Source organism: Teleopsis dalmanni, chromosome 2, assembly GCF_002237135.1.
Source record: "Teleopsis dalmanni isolate 2A chromosome 2, ASM223713v2, whole genome shotgun sequence".
Classification (NCBI taxonomy): Eukaryota; Metazoa; Arthropoda; class Insecta; order Diptera; family Diopsidae; genus Teleopsis; species Teleopsis dalmanni.
Genome location: NC_051847.1, coordinates 10,235,417 through 10,254,279, shown reverse-complemented (window position 1 = coordinate 10,254,279; position 18,863 = coordinate 10,235,417). Strand labels below are relative to the sequence as shown.

The window sequence follows — 18,863 nt, the reverse complement described above, 5'->3', positions numbered from 1 at the left end:
TGAGCCCGAAGTAATATAGGTAAAATATGATGTAAAAGAATAAAGAGTGATAGGCTTCCTTACATAGGCGCAGCCTAGGTGGCATAAGGGACTAAGTTTCTATCGCTCTAAAAATGTGCTCGAAGTAATATAGGTAAAATATAACGTAATAAAATAAAGGGCGATAGGATTCCTTACATAGGCGCAGCCTAGATGGCATATGGGATTGAGTTTCTACCGTTCTAAAAGTGAGCTCGAAGTAATATAAGTAAAATATAATGTAATAGAATAAAGAGCGATAGGATTCCTTACATAGGCGCAGCCTAGGTGGATAAGGGACTAAATTTCTATCGCTCTAAAAATGTGCTCGAATTAATATTGTTTCATGTTAATGGTTAGTAGTTTCAACGTAATTTAAATTTTTAATTACATACATTTTTTTTTAATATTGTGTACATTAATATAATAAAACCTTTGATAGGGTCACAAAACTTTCTAATATTATCTGTACGAAAATATGTATGTTAGCTAATATGGAGTGGAAAATTTTAACCATTCATATCTGCTTTGGAGCAATTTCAACAGTTAAGAATTATATTTAATACTTTATTTTTTTTTATAATTATACTTGTATTTGGACTTGTGAATTTTTTAATTATTTACTTGGGTTAAGCGCCTCTGTGCACGTGCGCTAAGGTAAATGCGATTTGGTTTGAAGCAGTTGTTGTGACGCTATAGGCGCCAACAATACTGCGTTGTCAGAGCGATAAAGCACGCACGCGCTAACTATTTTCACATTATAAACACGCTTCTGTCTTTAAATTTAATTAAAATCTTCCTTCTTTCCAGAAACCGCAACTATTACTGTCAATCGCGCCTATAATCGTTCATTGATTTTTTAATTATTTGTGGGCTTTTTATTTATTTCATTTAAAAAAAAATTAATTATATCTTGAAAAATATTTTTTTAATGTTAAATTATATATATAAAATTATAAATAATTTTTTTTTGCTTTAATATTTAAATTTATATTTATTTTATTTATTTTTAAGTTTGTTATTATTTTGGTATATCAAAACAATTTACTTACAAATCAATTCAACAAGTACTCCGCAAAACTCTTGATAATTAAAAAATAAATTTACAATATTTTTATTATCTTTAATCTCACTTTATATAAACACTTTCAATAATGAATTAAAGGTATAGAAAAGTCGGTGTGGCTTTTCATAATTTAAATAAATAACATTTTATCTTTGGTTTGCAGTTTTAAGCTAACTTTTATTAAATAATTCATACTCGTGTGATAAGAATCAATAACTAATGGCTATTACAAAATATTAGATAATTTATTGTAATTGTTAACTAATTAAAATTGCATAAATTTAATGTTTCCAGTGGTAAAATTATATAGACTTCTTTAATATAATTTTTTTTTATAAATAAGGAAAAAGTCTTTTGTTTAAATTTCTGTTTACTTAATTTAAGAAATATTAATTATATTTTAATAAATTTATTAAAATATGTACTAACTTGCAGTTTACTCGTTGTCTTGTACTAAGTTTCGTAGAAATTCAAGTAACGAGTTAATGAGCATTGAAACTGATTTTTTTTATCTTTCTAATCTGTAGAATAAAATCATTTCGCTTTTGCGCGATCTGCGTTAGACGCGTTTTGGTTGTCTTAAGATACGGTCGCTCTAATAGATTTTCGCAGATTTAATAGATTCACAGATACTTTAAAATTATTTTAAAGAAAGTTAGTGTAGTAGTTCGTAATATATATAATCTTTATTATTCAAAAGAGTGCAATTAGTATTTATTATTTCAAAACTAATTCTACATTGAAACTGTAAGTGTAATAATGAATATTACAAAATTCAACTGGAATTCATTAAATAAATATAATAATATATAATACAATATATCAAAAGAAATTCATAAAATACATATTCTCAAAAATAAAATTAAATGAAATAATATAAATAATTTAAATAATAATTCTACATTAAAACTGTAAGTGTAATAATGAATATTACAAAATTCAACTAGAATTCATTAAATAAATATAATATTAAATAATATTATATCAAAAAAAATTCCTAAAATACATATTCTCAAAAATAAAGTTAAATAAAATAAAAAATAGTAAAAAAAAAATATTAAAAATATAAAAATAATTAAAAGCAAGTAGTTAAATGCAATTAAAATTTTATTGTATATTTATTTTAGACATTCGTAAACTAAACCAGAAATATTTATTATATTGTATATATGTGAGATAATTTATATAAAATCAAACTATAAAAAATTATAAGAATACAATGCTGATAATAACAGTTTGTTAGTAAATATAATCTATTAAATAAAATTTTTAATCTTAATAAAAAAATAACTTTAGAAATCGTGAAATAAATTACGATTATTATTTAAATACTCTATCCGACTGACTATATAGCTACTCAGAATACCATTAACCAACACCATTAAAATACCTTTAGAATACCATTAGTAGTGATATTCATTGAAAAGTTTTTAGGATATATTTTATTTTTATATAAACTATTAATGCTACTGTTTGAAATTTGTGAATTGAATTACTTATAGTTGTAGAATTGAACTTTTACTCTATACTGTGTTTATATTGTATTTTATATTAATATAAAAATATATAAATATGAATAAAAAAATATTTTTTTTTTATTTAACAATATGTTTTTATTAAATCGCTTTAAATTAAAACCTAACAATAAGTTTTAGAATCTTAAAGACTAATAACATAACATTACTAATTATTTTATATAAACATATTATTATGAAATATAAAATGATTTGAAAATTATTTTAATTTTAATTTTAATTTAATCAAAATTGGCATTAAATATGCATTTAAAATATAAAAAATTATCTCATCAATAACATATCATAACATATACTTGATAGTAGCATGAACTATGTAGGGCTTATATTATATCTATCATGCATAAATATTGTTCTGTATCATTATTGAGAACTTCAATAAGAATAACTTTGGTTAATTGATCGATTGTTGCCCCTTAAATTCCATTATTATTTTAATATACAGATTTCGTTTGTAGAAATATTGCCAATATATAATATATGTTATATACCTTTCTCAACTTATTATTAAGTATATTTTTGTAATTTCAATTTTACCGGTGTAAAATCTACAAACCGTAGATTTCAGTTTCTTTACTAGTTTTTTATGTATTAACAGCAGTATATGGGGTCTAAATTTGGGTTTGATACTGAACTATTGAATATTCTAAGAAAATATATTTAACAATAAACTAACAACTGCAATATTTGATTATATTGTGAATGGTATCTTGATTTTTTAACATAACACAAGACGTGATTACTATTATTAATTATTTTTTTATATATTGCAGTGTAGTTAATATTATTAAGTATCATACGTATGTGGTAGTCTAATATCAACATTTCGGTTTTAGCTTGAAATATAGATGGCTGTGAAGCATATTTTTGCAATAATTTCACATATTTAATTTACACTTCAATAGCTTGTAAATCAATTGCTTTTCAATAGCTTTTGGTTTATCTCGATAAATATTGAAAATAGATCACACATTTATATAATTTTGGTTATTTCTTGGATCAAAGGAACACCTCCTGAAGCTAACGCATTTCAATATAAGGCACACAATTTAATCTTTTTTAATTATAATAATATAATAAATTTATTTATACTTAATATTATTCTTTTTTATATTAATTTAATAGTTTGGAACTAAAATAAATTATGTGTACCCACTGCGTATGAGTAATATTTTTTACTTGTGAGGCTAGCCATGTGCCATGTTGAACTTTATTATTTTGATATGAGATCTCAGTGTATTTAAAAATTTGAAAATAATAAAAAATTTCAACTATATTTCCATGAAAATATAGAATTATATACCATCTTTAAAAAGTCTAATATAAACATAATGAAAATTAAATGCTTTGAAAAAAAATGAATTATTGGGGAGGAATTTTGACTAAAAATTAAAATCGTCGTGCGGTCATCTAACGATTAATATATGCCTATACTTCTTATTAAAAATGAAAATATTTTATAAAGAATGTTTTCAATAATTTTCCTAGTTCAGAACAATCCGACTTAAAATGTGAATTTTATTGTAGATAATATTCCGATATTGTAAGAGGCAAGACAACTTTATGAATTGTTTTTTTTTTTATTTCAATAGATTGCAATATCAATAAAGACTGGTTGTTACTATTAAATGTGCTTTAAATTGCAATTTTTTTAACATATGCCTACGTTTTGTTTGACCACTGCAGTTTTTATTAAGAAAAAATAATTGGGTTACCTTGGCATAAATTTTTGACTTATTGTTTATGGTTTTACTATTGGTTAATAAATGATTAAAAATAGTTAATTAAATAATCTAAAAAAATTTTAATAATTATGCATATATAAAGTGCACCTGGTTAATGTCAACAACTGCAACAAGGTCAACCTTGATTTTTTGTGTTTAAAGATCAAAAAGAAAAAATTTATCATAAAATATAAAATTTTGTTAACGCATAATAATTTTAAAATATACTATCAATAAATATAATTTAATAATTAATGTACTATTATTATTATTGAATTTTTAATATTAAAAATTTATTAAAAAATTTTTAATTTGAAAGTCTTTTTTCTTGATCAATTTGATAAAATTAAGAAGCTCTTAGCATTTTTAGATATTTTTACTTTTATTTAATTTAGGTTTCTCTCTCAATTTTACAAATAGGCTATTTAGGAAACAACATGAAATATTTGTTCAATTGATGAAAATCTGTTGACTATATCATATATGTTGACTGTCATATAAGCTTAAAAATCGTAACTGATTTTTGTTATTATTTATATCCATAATTGTAGTCAAAGTTAAATTAAAATTTAGTCAAAATTTGGTACTAATATGTGAAATACAGCACGATATCATCGAGTAATTTTATTTAGATATTTTTGGTAGATATTTCCTTTAGTTGAAATACCTGAAAATCATCCATCCTACTGACTGTAAGATATTGATGTATAAATGGTGACATACCATTAATAAATAATAGTAAATACATAATAACAAATATTTTCTTTATTTATTGAATAGAAACGAGTTTAAACGTTTTCAAACTCTTGTAAGATATTTATTTTTTATATTAAGTGATTAACTTTAATAATAATTATTTAGCTGTTTAATTCAAGGGACAATGTATGAATCTAATTTTAAAATCAGAAACTGGAATATATTATTATTTAAAATGTTGCTGGTACTTGTGTTCTTCTGTAAATTATTTTAGATAAGTTAAATTACGGTATTATAAGTTAGATTACACTCAACTTTGACTGCTTATGGTTTCGCTGCATTATTCTAGTTCTTTTATTAAGATGCCACCCGACCTCCTACTTGTAAAAGAGGATTTCTTTGATGTATATATTAAAGGTTCATTAATGGTTAATAGTACATTACTTTAATCAATTACTTTTTTAAGAAAATGTTGGTAGTTTAGTCAGTTACTAACATCAGTTTATTGTGGGTATGCTTTTATTTTAAAGGTTCTTACATTTTAGACTCGGTGAGGACCTTGAGCAAATAAAATAGTGGAAACTGGATACTTTCATTTTCATCTATATTATTTTGATTTCAACGTACATTTTTAAAATAACAGTTCTGTATGCAAGTGTATACTAAGGTATGTCACTTTATTTGATTATGATTATGAAATGATTATGATATTCACTGTAATTGTAAGTTATAATTATTAATAATAAAAATAAAATAAAGATTCATATATTATTATTGAGATGGTACTAATTTCAATGTCTCCCTTATTTAACTAAAATATCTATTTTAAATACATTAAACGGTGTAATGTTTCTAATTTATATGTTACTTGTAAAATTCTATTATTTATATAATATAATAGGTAATTTAATTTTCATTCTTTGTCCCCTTAAAAATAGATAATACTTTTGCTAATAAATTCTAAGCGTTCGTCACATGTACGAGTTCAGGTAGCAATCATTTTGAACCAAAATATAACTGTTACCGGTATTTAAAGACGTCAGCAAGCTTATTTGTAAAAAAAAATTCGTACCTGTTTATATTGTCTTACAAATCCGTTTAAGTTAATCATTTACAAAACAAACAATACTCTTATAAATCATAATCATAATCAATTAATTGATTGACACATTTATTCTATAAGCTCTCAATGGCCGGATATAAGCACACATGTCACCATCATTATTCACGTGCTGAAAAGTATTTATAAATATTACAAATATCTTCGTGAATATCTGCACATATGTGAATGGTAAAAACTATATTTCTTTTTCAAATGCCATCTGACAACAGATTGAAACTCATTCATATTCAATAGCCCGAGATTTATAACAAATAAAACAACCTTTATTGTGACGTGCTGCCGTCAACTTGACTGAATCGCTTACTTTAATGACTCATAAACATAAGCGCACACAATAAAAACCGTTTGAAATTCAAATTAAAATTTAAATAATAATAAAAATTTATACTTTATCTCAAATAATTAACACATAAAATTAAAATAAAATCGAAATAAAATCGAAAATTCGAATTTCGACGAAAAGGTCTAACAAAAATAGAAATGGCATAATCTTTCAGTAACAATGATTTTTTTATATAAATTAAGCCATTAAAACTAATATAAAAAATAAATGACAGAAAAAGATATAACACACGAAGGCAGAAACCCCAAAGCGCTTCAAGTTGAATGCAGAAATCATTGTTATATTTTTTTCATAATAATAATTTGTATAGGAAATTAATAAATAAGCAATAAATTTTGAAAAAAAATTTTTTATTATTTTTATTTTATTTTATTTTATTTTTTCAGTTACATTTTGTAATACAAAACGCTACTTAAACTATAAGCTGAGCTTAATCGGTTTCACAAACGGTACGCCGCACGGCCAGTTACCAAAAGCGAATATAACAACAACAACAACAACAACAACAACAAATCATTCTTTTAAAGTAAATTTTAAAAATATAAAATAAAAAAGAAAAAGAGAAAGAAAAAGAGAAAATGGCTGTATTTCGGTACTTCATTTTGTTGACTTTGTTTTGTGAGGCGTTGACAATTCCCAGCCAACCAAAGTCGCCGAAGGTTTGCGCCTTACATGTTGGCTGTATGCGCGGCAAATATATGCCTGGCTTTCAAACAGACAGATTTGAAGCATATTTGGGCATTCCATATGCCTTGCCACCAGTGGGAGAGTTACGGTTTAGTGTAAGTTTATTTAAATAATTTTATATTATATATTTCCTACATATTAGTAAAGCAATAAACTTAGAAATTACTCTTTCTTGTTGTCTTTATACAATAGAACCCTAAGTCTTTTCCACGTTGGTCTGGTATACTTAATGCCACTGAGCCGAGAATGGATTGCATACAAAAAAATTATCTAGTACCGAATCCTGCAGTTTACGGAACCGAGGATTGCCTATACTTGAACCTATACAGACCTATTGTAAGTATGCTTTTATGAAATCCTATAAATGTATATTTTAACAAGAGTTTAAAATTAAAAAAAAAATATACTCAAAATATATATTAAAAGAAAATTAAAATAATTGTGGAATTCGTTAGTACTTTAAAATTGTTGCTATGTTTGGTCTGAATATTGCATATTGTGTACAGCTAATTACCCATTATAAAAATTTTAGAAATTATAATTTGCAGCCTTTATTCTAAAAACATTGATTATATATTTTTCGACCTAAAGTTCATAATATATGAAGTTTATAGAAGTTTTTTAATTAGAGATATAGACATTTATTTTTACTATAAATTTAACAATCTATTGTAAGAAGAAATGTTGTATGGAATGTACTTCTTTTCGTAAAATATTATTGATTTCTATGCAGGATGTCTTATTTTATCTCAAAGTTATTATAATATATTTTACTTCTGTTAGATGTGTGTCTTTTAATGTTAACCACATTCACCATGACACTCTGGTATGAAGCTAATCCAGTGTCAAGAGCAACCAAAGTTCTTGGTACATCTCTACTTCGGTGTATCAACTGAAACTCATTTGCTACCATTTATACCCCAAAATGGTATAATATAATGTCTGATGGGTTTTAGTCGCCTTTTATGACAGGCATAAGCACAGAAATATTCTAATTTCTTTCTATATTGAGTTTAGCAGTAGAAGTTCTATTGAGTAGGTTTGAAGCTTTCTAAAACTTTAAATATTGAAAATGAAAAGCATTGCAAGCGCCGTCGGTTGATAAAAATAACGCCATCACTTTAAAAATGGCAGAAGATTCAGAAGATGATTCTCTGTAAAAGATTTATAGATTCTTAAATATTACATATAAAATAGTATAGTATTTATAGTATTTTAGTATTTTGAATTAAAAAAAATTAAAATTATTTTGTTTTATTAGTAAATCTCATAAACTTTTTTACTTTTTTTTTATTATTAAATATTTTTAATTTTATTATTAGGTACGTTCTAAAGTATTACCTGTAATGGTTTATATATATGGAGGTGGTTGGTTTAGTGGTTCCTCAAGTCCCAGTATTCACGGTCCAGAATATTTCATGGATACAAAAGAGGTTATACTAATAACATTTGCGTACAGATTGGGTGCATTTGGTAAGTATTTATAATGTGCGAAAGTATTCTAATATATATTCTAATATAATATTATAATATATTTTCGTTACTAATAGGTTTTCTTTCAACAAATGATCAAAATATGCCTGGAAACTTTGCACTGAAAGATCAAACCTTAGTATTACGTTGGATACAAAAGAATATTGCAGCATTTGGGGGAAATCCAAAAATGGTAACAATATTCGGTCAAAGTGCTGGAGGCATATCAGCACATATGCATATGCTTAGCAAACAGTCTGAAGGTGAGTAAACGTTAATACTAAGCAGTAAGTTAAATCAAAAACTAAACCTCTGCTACTAATAGGTCTGTTTCGAAATGTTATTTCATTGAGTGGTACAGCTAATGTACCCTTCGCAATTACCAATGAACCACTGACACAAGCACGTCGTATTGCCGAACTTTGTAATATAAGTAATGCCTTTGAATTGAGTACGGCGAAATTGACGCGTGCTCTGCGTAATGTTGATGCGACAACATTAGTTAATGCTGGTGATGGTCTGAAATATTGGGATGTGGATCATCTCACAAATTTCAGACCTGTTATTGAACCAGCTAATAATAGAGATGCATTTTTTGTGACTCACCCTACTGATATACTTAAAAATGGGCTTTATAAGCCAGTACCTTGGTTGGCTGGTGTTGTACCAAATGAAGGTGCTGTACGCGTTTTAGCGATATTGGAAAATGATGTTTTGAGAAACAATTTTAATGCTAAATTTAATAAATTATTTGAAATGATGATGGAATTTCCAGAATCGTTCACAGATGAACAACTTAAACAGAAAGTACAAACAATTGTGGATTATTATTTTCAAGGAGAAAGATCAATAAACTTTGGAACTGCACAAGCATTTCTTGATGTAAGAACAATATTTTTTTTTTTTTTTGAAGTGAAATTATATGATTTAAACAAACATATAAGCAAATTTTTCGAAATCTTATAGGTTATAACAGATCGCGGTTTTCATCGTCCTTATTTCAATGCCATTAAGGATTATGTGAATACTGTGGATACGCAGAAATACCCCATATTTTTGTATCGATTTAATTATAGCGGATTAAATACTTATGCCGGCATATACACTGGAGGTCGACAAAGTTTTGACTATGGTGTTGTACACTGTGATGATTTAATCTATTTGTTCCGCTCACCGTTGTTGTTTCCAGACTTCGATAAAAACTCAACAGATGCTGCAGTCGTACAAGCTTTTGTAAGCAATTTCGTGCATTTTGCTAAGTACAGGTAATACCTCCACTGATTATATAATAAACTTTAATTTCTATTACTTAGTTTTTATTTCTTTATCTTGACAGTAAACCCCAAAATATGGAATTGATTAAACCATGCAATAATTTAACTTTTAATGCTGAGCCTGAAACAATCTGTGATTATCAAGAATTTACAAATATAAACGAGGATGCATTTATTATAAAGACTGAGAATAAATTTAATGTAGAACGTGTGCATTTATGGGATGCAATTTTGGAGGAAACAAGTTCTCCTAAGTATATTAAAAATACAGTTACTACTACAGAAAGTCAATCTGTAGCTGTGTAGCATATAATGTATCTTTACGATTTTGTTTTATATAATTTATTGCAATTTTTGTAAATATCGTTACTTCAATGCATTCTTAATATTTATTTCTAATTGTTTTTAATTTTTAGTTTATATATATAAATGTGTATGTATTATTTGTTTAATAACAAACGTACTATAATTTTGTAATAGTGTGTATGTGAAAAAGTTTTTAAAAGTATTCATATAAATTCCTATATATTAAATAAGATTAATATTTTGTATCTATTAAAAAGTAAATTTTGTTCAAATTTTTTATGACTTTTTTTTAGCATATTGAACACATTGAACATATGGAAATATATCTTATTACGTATTATTATATACAATTATCTGCATTTAATTTAGTTTAATCTATTTCAATTTCATCCAAACGTCCACGCACACGATTCTTTCTTTTTGTCTTTTTTGTTGGTGAAGGCAAAAAGCTTTCCAGAAACTCAATAGTATTGTATATTGTTTGAGAGCTCACTTTGCCTATATACTTCTTGTCGAAATAAGTAATCGATTGGTCGGCACATGTACATGGTGTAGCAAGCAATGGAGCAAAAGCCTCAACATCATTACTTGTCGAATTGCTACCTATAACGAAAAAAGTACATTTAGGTTAGGTTGAGTTACGTTAGAGTGGCAATATAGTGTCCGTTCTGATATCATAAATGAGATACTGTCCGTATGCTATTTCAAATAGATGCGAAAAAACCACCCTAAAGGTAGAGGTGTGAAACAGCTAGCATACGAACAATTTGAAGAAAGAACTCTCCTTAAATACAAACCAAATATAGGACGAAAGCATTCCTTAATTTGAATCCATTTCTTGCAAAAATTCCTTATGAATGAATCTGTTTGATTAAAGATAGATTTCGCAAGAGAATCAACGCGCAACTGCAATAAGGGCGGTATAAAAGGCCATTTCCCTTTAGCAGCAAAAAAACAGACAATATCTATAAGTAAGTAAAGCATAAGCATATTAAAATCACATGCTATCTTTTATATATACTTTTAAGTTAGTATATATATATATATATATAATAAAATTATAGGTTTTAAAAATTGACCACTCACAAGGTACATGAAATATATGTATGAAATTGCGTCGATCCTCAAGTCTTGACACCGCAAAAATGCCTTGTGCCTCTTTGGCATTGGTTTCTCTTGGTTTTGCTTGATTTCTGTCTGCTTCGGTCAGACCAAAAGGTATTTCCTCAACTCTAACACTTTTAAGAAATGCATCAATTATTAAATGTTGAGAAAATAATATTAAAATTATGAATTTATTTAAAGAATATTTTGTTTTTTTGTTGTAAAAAATTAACATTTTCCGTGGTATAGAAATCCCTACTAATAGCACTGCTTTAATAAACGGCTAAAATACTACTAAAATCATGTATGACAAATATGCATTATCCTGCGGGATAGTACATGCAGATATCCTGTACTATTGTTATTTAGTTCATTGATTTTAATTGCTGACAACAAATGCGAACTTTGCGTGTTGTGTTGTGCTAATTTGTGTTGTTTCAATTTTTCCTGGTTTGGGTAGTAAAATAAAAAGTTCTGGATGTACCCGTATTAAAAATGAAAGGACATTGAACTTAAAAGTTTTTATTTTAAGTATACAATAATGAATTTAACTGAAATACAAATGAATTTATGGGTCAATGGATTCTATAAAATATAAAATATATTATTCCAATCATTGATCGTTGGAATAACAAATGAACAAAACTTTTATTTTGAATAACAAAAATCAAGTACAGTGCTGGATCGGGTGTCTAAATTTCCCCCAGAAGAACATTGTCTCCCCCATACAGCAAGAACTGTCCTAGCTTAATTGAGATCAGGATATAGCCGAGTGCTAAACAGTTACTTGTCACGTATAAACACGTCCATTTCCAATATGTGCCCTAACTGCAGCTCTTCTCCGCATGCTGTCGCCTAACTCTGTGCCTTCTGCGCACACTAACCTTCGTCTAATTAACTTTTAGACTCACCCCATGGAAGTGACTGGTTTTCTCCGCCTAAATTCGGGATAATGTTCAATATAAACCTCCCAACCTATTTCTCCACATCCTCCTTTCTGCTCCTTCATCTCCCTTATCCTCTACCCACCCACTTTCCTACTCATGTAATCGTCTTGTGTATCCTTTCATGTTATCTGCTTGCAGGTCCCAGCGGGTTACAACAACAACAATATCGGGTGTCTAAAGCGTGACTCTGTGTTTTTAATTTAGGAGCGAAAGTTTAACTCTTGGTGCTAATAGTATAAAAAATTGTGTAAAATTATATGTATTAAATTAATTTTAAAAAAAATTTTTAAGATTACTGATAATGGCTATTTGACAATATTCTAAATTACTATATTGTAGTCAAAAATATCAATTAATTAATAAATTAATTTTTTTTTTCATTTTTATTTGAAAATATTTAAGTTTATGATTGACTTTAAATAAATTTAATTGGAATCAAATTTAAATTTGTTTTTTTTTACATTAAAATAAATAAATTTAATTTCTGTTTTCTAATTTACTTCCTAAACTAAATAATAATTAGATTTCTTTGAAATACTAAATATCTTCAGACGTATATAAATATATAGTTATTGTATTATTCATATATTATACGATATGTGCTTGTAAATATATTTTAAATAAATTTGTAACAAAGCTTTAACATAGTTTTAATAGATATATCCGTTAAGGTAGTTATAAATTATTTTTAATAAATTAATTTTTACTTATAATTATTTAAGACTTTTTACCTGAACTCATCTATAAATTTTAAATGGAAACTAAAAGAAATTTATTTAGTCTAACAAAATTATTTGAAAATAAATTATTTACCTTTTTTCATTTAAGATAAGACCATCTTATTTTATGTATTAGCATTACATTTAAACAAATTTAATTTAATGAAGTTTATAATACAATAATTAAACTTTTTATTTGATAGAAGAACTAAAGTACTGCAAGTCAGTGATACTCAACCTAAAAGGTTTTGCGGATATATAAGTTTTATGTAGTCTGTATATTTTTTATTAGTTAAAAAATATAAAATAAATTGAATATATTTTTTCAAATATTATAATATTTGATTTTTATTTTAATTTCTTTGAAAATACTCTAAGAAATATAAATAGCATTTTAATGATCGGTGGTAGTAATGCCGCGGACTGGTGGTTGAGATACGCTGATCTAAGAAATAGTAATTATAGTCTGAATTAAACATTTATCAAACTAATAATCCTAATAAAATAATTGTATTTTTTTTTCTTATTATATATTTGGTATATTGTATTTTAAATATTAATAACAATTACAAATTATGTTAAATACTTTGTATTAGATTAAAATATGAAAAATGTTCTTAAAAAATAAAGGCACTTTGAGTTTGGCATTTAACGTCTTATCGGTTTCATGTTTGCTTAATGGAGTTATGGTACAAATACTACATTACAAGTAATTACTAACATTATCTAACATCAACATTATTAGTTCATTATTAATAATTAACTATTACTAATATAATTAACTAAAATAATACTTCATTTTCATTTTATTAGTTTAACAACTATTTTTGGTAGTTGCTGCATGTGGCAAACTTAAATCTATATTAGAACTACTATATTATGTATAACAATTATGAATATGTTTACAACAATGTTTATAATTATTATATATTTATTTCTAAACTTTAAATAATTTATATTTCATTGCTACGCATTATCACAACGTAAAAGTTCATTCTCATGACTGTTTACATGGCCATTGTGTATGGCATTAGCAGGTGACACAATTAATTCCTTACGATTTTTAGCTAAAATTTTCTTCTTATCGTTTTTCTTTCGTTTCTGTCTTCGATGACAACAGCATATCACAACTGCAATGGAAAATGTTTTAAAAAATAATAATAATATAAATATTATTATATGTTATTCGTAGCTATATACTTACTGAGCAGCACCAATATACCACCTCCAACACAACCAGCAATAAAAAACCAAGTGCTACGCGCTTCTTCCAGAGCCGCAGTACGCTTACAGCGCTCAAAAGTAGTCGATTTAATAGTTTCGTTGTAAGGCAATGGGCAAATATTAAGATCAAGAGAGTCTAAAAAAAGTATATATATTTTTATGAGTTAAGTATGGATATATATATTCTATATATTAAACAATATATATAACAATATTATAGTCGTAGAATAACGTAGAGAATTTTTTAGATATAGATTTTAAAGAAAAATAATGTTTCATGTGTTGTTGTTGTTGTAATAACCCGCTGAGATTAGCCTGTGTAGTTTCTTTGGGGGGTTTTGAACGACATTTAGTGATCGAGGTCGACGAGTGGCTCCCATGCAGCAAGGACTGTCCGAGCACAATTGTGATTTGGATATAGCCATGTGCTAAACAGTTACTTGTCACGTATAAACACGTCCATTCCTAATGTGTGCAGCTCTATCCCCCATGACGTCGCCTATCTGCTCTTTTGTCTCACTGTACACACTAATTTAAGTCTAATCGAACTTTGGACTCATCCATATGAGGTAGCGAGGTTTATACGACTGGACCCTGATCGATTTCAATTATATCCTCCCTCTTCTTTTTCTATTATCCCCTGAATTCTAACGCCACACATCCACTCCCCTACCCATTCGTCTTGTAATCCTTACATTTTATCTGTGGCTCTCGAACGTAGACTCGGCCGTTGTTGGACCTCTCTAAGATTTGTTACAGTTACATATTTGTTACATACCTTTATTGTTATAGGTAATTAACAACAGAAAGTAGACACTCTTATATGTGAATTTATTCAAATAGCATTTCTTTATATAAATTACATTTATATAAAGATTACATTTAGTTACAGAATAGTTCAATAATATATTAAAAATAAAAAAAATTCATATAGACTTACGAGTAGATACGATTAACAAATAACTAAAAATAAAGCAATGAAAATTTTCGATAAGATTGGTAAGCACCAAAATTGCACAATCAGAAATCTCAGAAATCTGAGATAAAAGCTATGTCGTATTGACATTCGGACACAAAAACATTTTAATGAACCTAGACTTGTCCTACCCTGTGATATCTCCTGCAATACGTGTCTCTCTCTCGAGGAAAGGACACCAGAACACCTGATGTGTCTGTGTCCAGGTTTGGCCAGATCGTTTAAGGACTTTAAAACAATTTATTTTTCAATTAACAAAGATGTTGAGAAGTCGGATCCGGAGAAACGGGAATTTTAAAAATAACGATATAGCAATTTATTTCAAAAATAACTTACCTCTACAAATTGGTACAAATTTTGTATCTGCATCCACAAATCGCAAGTGATTATTAACTTGCTGACATGAACAAATTGACATATCTGTTTTAGTCAAATCGATACTTTTTAAATTGCACATATTGGCAAATTTACTCATAGTGAGTTCAGTCAAAGGATTTTTTGATATATTAACATGCCAGATATCTAAAATAAAATAAATGAATCAAATAAAAAGAAATGTAATAATTTAATTAATTACATACTTGGTACTATACCCAAGTCAGGCAGATCGTTAAGTGCACAATCAGCTAAGTTTATATATTCTAAGGGCGCTTGTATAGGTTTTTGCAAAGTCTTTAGGGAAAAAGAAAAAAAATAATTGCATATTATTATAGTTAAATATTCTAGTTTATTAACATATAACAGTTACCTCTAAATCTCTGTCTAAATATATAAGTTCATTACTATCTACATATAAATTACGTAGTGAGGGTAGTTGAAATATTTCTAATGGGATTGTCATGAGTGCATTGTTCGATAGATCAATTTCCTGAAAGATATTAATTAATTTATATATCATTTTATGACAGTGATATGATAAAGTAATATATTTTTCAACAAAACAAATAATTAATTTTTTTAATTTTCCATTTTGTTTGCATTCGAAATGCAATAAAATAATTTGGAATTACCTGTAATGAGGTGAGAGCTCGAAATGTGCCCGGTTCTACCGATTGTATCATATTTTCATAGAGCAGCAAGTACTTCACCTTTTTGTAATGTTGAAATGAATTTCGTTTTAATTTTTTTATGCGATTGAATGATAAATCCAATATCTGTAATTAATTAAATAGTTACAAAATTATTGTGCTGCTTTAGGTAAATTTAACAAAATTGCTTTAATTAAAATTAATGAAATAATATGTGAAAATATCTGAAAAAGATAAAAGATAATTTTTGTTATGTATTGGTGAAATTAAGTCTGAACGTAAAAGTTATGATATACTCATTCAATTAAAACTAAAAGTAAGAATTTAAAAAAAGAATTAGAAAATTAACAATAAACTAGAAATATAATGAGGCTCATTTTTCGCGTAATAGATATGTTAAACAACAAAATAGACATATGTGAGACAGTGAAAATCTAAAAGTAATTTTCAGATTTTCATCATATCCATACAACGTAACAAAGTTTGGTCTGGAAGTGTGATAGTCCCGTACATATTTGACATAGGTTAGATTACTGGGGAAGTCCGAAAACGTACTTAGACCATTAGGTCCATTGTGATACCCTGGCCACGAGCTAAGGAATAGAATTCAGCTCTCTTAATGAATTGAAAAAATGGGCGACCCTAAATAGGAGAGTCTGTAACAGAAGGTGTGTTGGTAATTCCTCTTCGTCATCCTCCATGCAATGTCTACAGAACAAGGAGGTCCTGATATAGAGCTTCACGGCATGTTTTCCCAACGGGCAGTGTCTCGTAATAATTCCCACTTTCTGAGATCTATCTTAGATATATCTTAAATCTTAGATTTGACATAACAAATATATAGAACAATGTGTCAATTCCGGTACAACCGATCGGTACAGCCACATTATAAAGTGTTGAAATTTCTCAGAATCAATACAACTAAAACTACAAACTTAAAGAATATGTGACGTTTTTGTAGAAGAAAAAGTAAGTGATGGATTGAAAATGAATATCACCAATATTAAAGGTGATATTTAAGAACTAACTGCATTTTGTAAATTCTTGAAAATCATATTTTTAAATTTAAGCTAAATATTTAAAGATACATTCTGAGTATTCTTCTAAACAAAATCTATGCCATAACTGGTTTTCAGTAAGTGATAGTGTGAATCATGCCCGCATTTGTCCACTTAAGTAACGCGACATGTCTTTGTGGGTTAATTAAGTTTAATTGAATATCGCTGAAATTTTGTTTGTGCTTATGACAAAATGCTTACTTAAGACGTATATAGAATATATTTTTGCTTTATCTTGAATTGAATTTCTTTTGAATTCAAGTAAATTGACCTTTTAGAAACATCAACCACGTGGGATCAAATAAAAATTTAGCATAAACTCAGCAATTAGCTTATGCAAATCAACAAAAATCCATTTTCAAGTCAAAAATTAACTCTTGCATATATTTAAAATAAATGACAAATTATTTAAAGATATATAATTTAAAAAAGTACTTACCTCGACACCTGTCCGAAGATATTGTGGTACTTCCTTAAGATTCATATCGTAACATTTTGCCTTTAGTAGTCGGTTCACATGCAAGTGAGTACAAGTCACCTTTTCTCCAGACACAACATTATCGAACGCTATCATCTGTCTCAGTAGAATAAGAAACACTATCCGAGAAATGATGATGCTAACTTCCATACTGTAATTCAATTGAGAAACTTGAATGAATTATATTTAATAAAAAGGATGAAACTTATAAATAAAATATATGATGAAATTTGGGCTCTTTGTGTCATAAGTCTTTGATTTTAAAGTTTATTTGTAAAATGTGTATGAATGAGAGAGGATATTTGATACTGATATCTAAAAGGTAGTTAAAAACAATAAAAGAGTTAGTCGTGCGCTACAGTGCATGTGTGACCCTTTGAGTTATCTATAAAGTTGATTATTATTGCAGAGTAGAAAATATAAAATCATTATATTAAAATCATATATGAAATCATATATTAAAATATATTTTATTCAGAATTATATATTGTTAGTATAAATTTGTGAATTAATATCTTCTAAAAGGCTATAAAGTGACAAAGCATTAAAACTTTTTAATAAGATAGGTGTGTATAGATATATATATGAAAGAAGAAGATATATAGATACTTACACGCTTATACATTAAAAATCTAACAATTCTGAGCAGAGGTACTTAACTATTATGTTCAACCGCACTATCGAGGTAAGTTGTCGTTGAATGCCACCTCGAATCAAAGTTAATTCTTGGTACTTACAATTTTAAGATGTAGAGTAACTCTCAAATCTACTATACTCACATTTTCATAAATGTGCTTATTATATTCTTACTCGTAAGAAGAATTTAGAGAAAATTTTAGCGACTTCAATCAAACTCCAAAGTAATAAACATATAAATGTCAATGTCCTTTTAAATTTTGTAGTGAACTTGTTTATGTTTATTTAGAAAAATAGCATATTTATTTACATATAAAGAACATTTTAATTTTTTTTAAATACGCTATTCAGAATAAATTCATATTTAATGGAATTACACTAACTTTAATAATGTTTTGAATTTATATAGTATTGGAAGCAGTTATTTAAATTTAATAAAATTACGGAA

General features: G+C 26.9%; 4 protein-coding genes across 4 annotated transcripts in view; 2 read left to right on the top strand and 2 right to left on the bottom strand.

Annotated features, from left to right (window-relative positions):
- The first annotated feature begins 6,897 nt into the window (after positions 1–6,897).
- On the top strand, positions 6,898–10,300 carry LOC119679320 (venom carboxylesterase-6-like). The gene is made up of 7 exons (XM_038091600.1): positions 6,898–7,287; positions 7,385–7,528; positions 8,515–8,665; positions 8,743–8,928; positions 8,991–9,547; positions 9,632–9,930; positions 10,002–10,300. Exons 1-7 carry the CDS (start codon positions 7,084–7,086, stop codon positions 10,243–10,245), a joined length of 1,785 nt encoding a protein of 594 aa, XP_037947528.1. The 5' UTR covers positions 6,898–7,083; the 3' UTR covers positions 10,246–10,300.
- A 315-nt stretch (positions 10,301–10,615) lies between these two features.
- Positions 10,616–12,358, bottom strand: LOC119685699. The gene is made up of 4 exons (XM_038100056.1): positions 12,261–12,358; positions 11,332–11,504; positions 11,043–11,210; positions 10,616–10,848 (listed from the first exon to the last, which is right to left on the bottom strand). The coding sequence occupies exons 1-4, from the start codon at positions 12,356–12,358 to the stop codon at positions 10,616–10,618; spliced, it is 672 nt and encodes a 223-aa protein (XP_037955984.1).
- Positions 12,359–13,356: 998 nt separating this feature from the next.
- Positions 13,357–17,989, bottom strand: LOC119679321 (leucine-rich repeat-containing protein 4C-like). The gene is made up of 7 exons (XM_038091601.1): positions 17,741–17,989; positions 16,226–16,369; positions 15,964–16,083; positions 15,797–15,887; positions 15,552–15,737; positions 14,220–14,375; positions 13,357–14,145 (listed from the first exon to the last, which is right to left on the bottom strand). Exons 1-7 carry the CDS (start codon positions 17,927–17,929, stop codon positions 13,982–13,984), a joined length of 1,050 nt encoding a protein of 349 aa, XP_037947529.1. The 5' UTR covers positions 17,930–17,989; the 3' UTR covers positions 13,357–13,981.
- A 454-nt stretch (positions 17,990–18,443) lies between these two features.
- LOC119685667 (aspartyl/asparaginyl beta-hydroxylase-like) overlaps positions 18,444–18,863 on the top strand; it is a 1,325-nt gene continuing 905 nt past the window's right edge. The window contains exons 1-2 of the mRNA XM_038100018.1: positions 18,444–18,464; positions 18,597–18,639. Coding sequence (XP_037955946.1) covers positions 18,444–18,464; positions 18,597–18,639 — 64 coding nt within the window. The remainder of the gene's footprint in view (positions 18,465–18,596; positions 18,640–18,863) is intronic.